At 46.5% G+C, this 6,202-nt stretch overlaps 2 protein-coding genes across 2 annotated transcripts; one reads left to right on the top strand and one right to left on the bottom strand.

Annotated features, from left to right (window-relative positions):
• Nucleotides 1–145: 145 nt before the first annotated feature.
• LOC128726694 (uncharacterized) lies at nt 146–630 on the bottom strand. Its single transcript, XM_053820516.1, has 2 exons — nt 544–630; nt 146–475 (listed from the first exon to the last, which is right to left on the bottom strand). Exons 1-2 carry the CDS (start codon nt 553–555, stop codon nt 263–265), a joined length of 225 nt encoding a protein of 74 aa, XP_053676491.1. The 5' UTR covers nt 556–630; the 3' UTR covers nt 146–262.
• A 1,184-nt stretch (nt 631–1,814) lies between these two features.
• On the top strand, nt 1,815–2,333 carry LOC128726790 (uncharacterized). Its single transcript, XM_053820617.1, has 2 exons — nt 1,815–1,902; nt 1,983–2,333. The coding sequence occupies exons 1-2, from the start codon at nt 1,891–1,893 to the stop codon at nt 2,193–2,195; spliced, it is 225 nt and encodes a 74-aa protein (XP_053676592.1). The 5' UTR covers nt 1,815–1,890; the 3' UTR covers nt 2,196–2,333.
• Nucleotides 2,334–6,202: the final 3,869 nt, after the last annotated feature.

Raw genomic sequence — 6,202 nt, 5'->3', positions numbered from 1 at the left:
CTCTGCTCTGAATCAATGCAGCGTCCTCTGCTGGATGCTAGTCGAAGTACAGAGCTTCCTTTTCCAGAGCCGTTACACAAGGACTTCTTTGCATACTCGTTCAAACGCATTATGTATGTGTGTGTGGTTGGAAAAAGTTTCCGGTTTATTCAAATTGAAAAGAATTTCGGGTGTCAGTTTGAGGTCCGTTTGTCCAGGGATTCAGAGGCATCTCGTGCAACTTCTAGGGCTACACGGGATCGCATCCTGTATCAGATCCGGTTTACAGATAGGTGAGTGGGGCGTAGGCCGAGTAGGTGGCCGCAGCAGGAGCGTAGGCAGAGTAGGCAGCCGGGACATAGGCGTTCGAGCTGTAGACCGTGGCCGCGGCCGGGGCGGCGTAGGTGTTGTAGGCGCTGTAGGCCGTCGGAGTGTACAGGAACTGCGGCTTCGGGGCAGCAAAGACGGCGGCGATGAGGGCCAGAACGACGATCACCTGACAAAGCAAGGAAGATTAAGAAGAGGCAATTCCAGTGGTGGAATTCAGCTGACCAGAATACTTACGTATTTGAACATGTTGAATGTTTTGCTTTTGTTGCTGCTGGAGCTTTTGCGAGAATGCGCTGATGCGTTTGCTTGAGGCGTTGCGTTTGACTGATAGTTTGAGCAGGATTCGCCCGGGTTTTTATAGTGCGACCGTGTGACTGGACGTTGCAGAACGTGCGCGAAGAGAATACAAAAATAAGTATCCTTTCGCAGTGCGCGTACGCCCCGCTTTGAACAGCACATGAGCGGGCCGGTCTGAGGGCGTCTTAGAACCAGTTTGCCGACCAGGTGATCTTTCCCTATCCGACGTGCCATTGTAGGGGCTTGATTCGGTTTCGACTGCTGCTGGAGGCTGAGATATTTTTTGCGGGCAAACGGTACAATGGACAATAAGTGAGACTACTTTTTCGAACAGTCTTAGCGAGCCCGGTAAGAACAAGCGAAATAGATCGAGCTGCTAGCAGAATCATGTGAGTGCGTTCTGTACATTTTTTATGGCGTGGTGCGAAATAAGATCAACGCTCCGTAGGTAGAGCTTAAGATACATTTTAAAGTTCAAGGGCACGATTCCTTTTCGACGACCGGCCCTACCAAACCGGTGGACAACGATGTGTGAAGAACGAGAAGAAGGTTGTATGGAGGATCATATTTTGCTCATGCTTGGCTTAGAACTTCTTCGCTGCTTGCAAAAAAGTTCTTGTTGATATAGCTTTACTATGTATTATTTCAATAAAGATTAATTAGGAATGTTCTTTCTATCTTATTCTAATAAAACATTCGATTGCTAACATTGTTGCATAAAATTTTGATTGATTTATTAAACATGTGATATAAGTCGGTGGATTTAAAAGATTCCATTAGAATCCAGCGAATGATTGTTCGAAGATTGTCGATGACTTCAATTAATGACAAACCTGAACTACTTATGCGTTTCATTGTCAAATATGGACGTTAGCCAATATGTATAAATGTTAGCCAAAGCCCAAATATAGAAACGCTGCAGTACTTCCAATGCCATTGTCTCGAGTTGCAAGCTTGCTTAGCCTTTCCTTAATAAGTTGTCAGGTAATTCAATCGCTCGCGATCGTAATCTCATTACATGCGTACAAGCGCAAGGCGGGAGTAATGAACCAGCCTCCGTTTGCTTCGGCAGTCCAGCTGACAGGACTGGTTTTTCTGGTGTCATCTATTCCTTGCCCGTGACCATCGGTTTATTGGAACAAGTTTCCCCGATCCCGGGTCTAGGCTTCCAGTTTCCTGCCTGGCAAGGGAGTACTATATAAGGGTCCAGACTGACCAACTTTAGACATCAGTTTTTGTGCATCCTCCTGAAGTGAAGCAACGCAAAACAAACCCTTTCTCAAGATGCTGAAATACGTAAGTTTTCTGTGAAAGGTGCAATCTGCAGTTCGAGTTGGAACCCAAACGATTCTCTGCATTTCTCTGGTGTTCCGTAGGTTATCGTCCTGTTGGCTCTAGTTGCCGCCATCTTTGCTGCTCCTCAGCCGCAGTTCCTGTACGCTCCAGCTTCGTACAGCTACAGCGAGAGCTATCGCCAACCAGCGGCCACAGTTTACTCCAGTGCTCCGTTGATCCCGAGCACTTACAGCACTTCGTATGCCGCTCCATCTCTGTACAACGCGCCCTATCCGGCAGCCTACGTTTACTAGAGCTAGAACTGACCGTATTCTGAAAAAACCGCATCGATACAAGGACCTCGAGCTGGACCCCGATCTCCGTGTGGCTGCGCCATGGCCCTCAGCGCACTTGCGCACCACACGAATAAACGTCACTGAATCAATAAACGCGCTCCCTTTCGGATGAAGTAATCGCTTGTTGTTTTCGTTCGGTTTCGATGGTTTAAATTTAGATGCCCTGATTTGAAATTCCACGACATTTGCGCCGGAATCCGTTTCCGTAACCGGCAAATCGCGCCGAATCGACTCCTTTGCATGAACGCCACGTGCGGCCTGTCCGCGTGCGTCGGCATGTCGAAGATTAGCATTCATTTTGCGGAGCATTGTCCAAAACATCGCTCACTCCCAAATTCCACCCCAAAACGATCACGCTGGTGGAATTAAATGCTACCGGCGTGCAGCACAACTTCGTACAGTGCGTGCGTTCAAGTGCAAGGTCGATTGGGTGCGCAAAAAGCAGTATACAGCAAACGGCCCCAAAACGACCAGCATCAGCTGCAATCGAAGGCTACGTGCGTGACTGTGTAGCGAAAGTGTCTGACACTAGTTGTGACGCCTTGTTCGAGGTGAAGTGGTTCACATTTAGCAGCTCCACCTTCGCTCGCTTAATAGACCCCATTTCGGATGGATTTCGGTTGTATATAAACCGGCTGCGACGTCGAGATTCGCGCTCAGTGGTCCTCGATGTCGTGGAGTGATCGTAGCCCGGTGATCGGTAGTAGTCTTTTTGAGTTTATTATTTTCTTTCAATTCAGTTTACTTGTTTACAATTTACGGTTCTTAATTTAATGCCATTCGATTTTTTGGTTTGCCCACCGTGATGCTGGTGGGTGATTGCGAAACACGACAGCTCATACGTTAATCGGTTCTTTTATCTCGGGTTTTTTTCCTTCGAACCATAACTACCTTGTTACCTATGGGGATGAAATGTGTGGAGTGGGATTAGATCGTTTGCGTCATCCACGCCCACACGTTCGTGTGATTTGAATCCTGTTTCGATTTCATATTTTTACAAATTCTAAATTTTCATTCGATAAGTCTTGTTTGTTTAGTTTTTTTTCGTTTTACACCACTTACGCCATAGTCGTTCCATTTGGTTTCACTTTTCTAGTATCCTTTACGCTACGCAATATGATGGGAGCAGAAGTAGTAGATAGTCGTATTGGCGATTCTATTTACGGGGGGAGGTTTGGTTTTTTGTTAAACTAGGGGTCTGTGGTGTGTTTGATGTACTTTTTTAACCTGTGTACGAATGTGAGAGAAGATCGAAATTCACGCCCAACAGCTTAACGGCATGAAAACCAAGGGACGCGGTCCTGTACTAGCAATCATGTTTTCCGCTTATCTGCACACAGATTGTTTGCAATCTCTGTCACAATCAATCATTCATGCTCGACCGGGATTACAGTGGATTGTTCCACAAACCTGTAATTCACACTTCGATCGGTCGGTTTGATTGTTTCATAATTTGTTGCATACGCAACGGAAGCCAGCGGGCAGCCGGTTCACGGTGTGGCCTTTGCCGATGGTAATAATTTTAATTACTAGCAATTAACAAGCGCCGATTCCTCACCGGGAAAGGGTCGGAGTTTTTTTGTTGTTGTTATTGTGTTATCATTGTTTGCATTTCTTCCTACTGCTGCTTCCTACTAACCACCGACGAACACCTAGGGGTGCTGGCGAGCCCCGTCGGACTCGGTTGTGGATAAATAATTAAATTAACCCGATGGCCGAAGGGGAGCGATAGGCCATCGTTTCTGACTGTTCTGACTGGATTTTTCTGCGACGAGTTTAAACCCGCTGCTTCTGCCGCAATGGCCATAGAGGATGGTCCATTTACTTCAAATTATGTTTACTCATAATTAACCAATTGTCGGGCGGGTAATGCGTTTACAATGGGTGGAAGGAAAATATATAATTATTTCATCAAGTTTGACAGTAGTGATTGATTTTGGCCACAAACACAGAAGCAATGTCTCGGCCCACTCCACGAATGTACATATTCCTATTGGTCTAAGAGTACTTTTTGATTCAAGTCTGCATGGTAAAGGCGACTACATAAATGAAGCACTGAACGTCTGCTGCACTGCTGGTCTCATTCACATTTCGTCATGTCAGCAAAAAGCGGCAAAATTATCATTCTAATTGAAATTCCTTACACTCAAGCGCTTTCACGAACCCAACGCAACACGATCAATATGCGAAAGGATGTTCTCGGTGAAAAGAACCATCCGCATTCATTACGCGACGCGACCCTACCTTGCAGTCGTTGGAAGATATAAATTAGGAGAAGGCATCACGCGTCTGATACAACGAAGCTTATCTGATAACGTTTCCATATGGCACTAATTATTCACAGCATAGAGTGTTGAAATTATCTCCAAAACATGCGCCCGTCATTTCCCGTGGCCGAGCTACACTCCCGAACACACATACACATGCACACACACACAAACGCACGCATGAAATACGGATGAAAAACGCTGCATAATGTTATTCGCCGTTGTTACGCGAGAGTATAATTATTCTAGCACGTGAAAAAACGAAGCTCACAAAAGCTGTCGATGAACAAAAAAAAAAAAACTGGCGAACAAAGCACGTAATGAATAAATCATTTCCCCCGTTTTCGTGGCCAGAAGACGCGACCGCACCCGTAACAGGAAGCGAAAGTTCAACCAGGAGCCATGCAGCGTCCGCGCAAGGATGCGTTTACGGGAGCTCTTTTTTCCTTGCACGCGACCAGCTTCCAATAACCGGGAAACGGGAGCCAGCGCTGCACCGTATCCCTATCAGCATGGGTGTAGCTGGGAAAATAAAGCAAAATGATAAATAAATTAATAGCCACCCACCGACCGGGGATCCGGTTGCGTTCCGCCATCCTTGCGCGAGAGTCCTGCTAAAGCGTCCTTGCAATAACATCTCGCTCGAGCGCATCCTCGCTAGTCCAATCAAAAATTGGTTCCTCTTTGGTAAAATGGGAAAAAAGCGTGCATGATAAAAATAACACAAACCATGCCAAAACGGAACCGGAAGAGCGTGTGTGAACCGGGTGGAAACACAAATTTCGATTTGGGTTCGGGGGCGAAGCGTTGCTTTTTTTGCTTGCAATTCATTTGTGGCAATGTCCAATATGGGTCCTTGTCTGCTGCCAGCGTTGTTGGTCGAATCAATTGGATTTGGGTGGCTGGCTGGAGGGATGTTTGCGATTTTAAAGCGAAGTGTGGCTGTGTTCCCATTGCTCTCGCTGGCTCCCGTGGCTAGTTGGAAATGGTTTTTAATCGCAATATTCAATTTTCGGCCTTAATTTTTTGCACCCCCAAACACAAAGGAAAGCACGTAACGAGGCTTAGTGAGTGCAAGCATAAGGGTTGAAATGGAAGAATGAAAACAAAACACAACAGCCTTATGCCATCGACGCCACGACCTTCCGACAACTTGTTTGGTTTGGTAGAGAAGACTGTTTCGAGTCCACTGGTGCAGCATTTAATTTAAGTCTCTTTCCGAACATTACCCACCCAGGCGCAGAGATCCGGTGGAAAAAAGCGTAATTTATGATACCCATGATCGTGGTCGCGACTCGATGGAACGTTCGCTAATCGACCGAGCTTTCGACTTTCATCTCCATCCCGGGAATTGAGAATGTTTCAACGACCTCGACGATGCAATCACCCCGGAGATGGCGCCCGGTGATGGTGAAAATGATAAGCAAAAGTTATTTTAATGCCTCCCGAAAGATGGCGTCATCGTCAGTGATGCAGTGGGTGGAATCTTCTGAAGTTTGTGATTTTATCCGTTTTCTCCGATGCACTCCGATGCAGGAATACCCGAGGGAGGAATTTTAATTTAAACTTTATGAACGATCACTCGCCTGCCGGTGACCCGGAATACAGGGGCGATGATGTTCCGAGAGCGTTTGCTTAAGCAATAACTTTTTCCCAACGCACTTAGCGCACTCGGGTCGATTATGTGTGCGAATCCGT

This window comes from Anopheles nili, chromosome 3 (genome assembly GCF_943737925.1).
Source record: "Anopheles nili chromosome 3, idAnoNiliSN_F5_01, whole genome shotgun sequence".
Taxonomy (NCBI): Eukaryota; Metazoa; Arthropoda; class Insecta; order Diptera; family Culicidae; genus Anopheles; species Anopheles nili.
The sequence above is the reverse complement of the archived record's forward strand: the minus strand, read 5'-3'. Positions and strand labels throughout refer to the sequence as shown.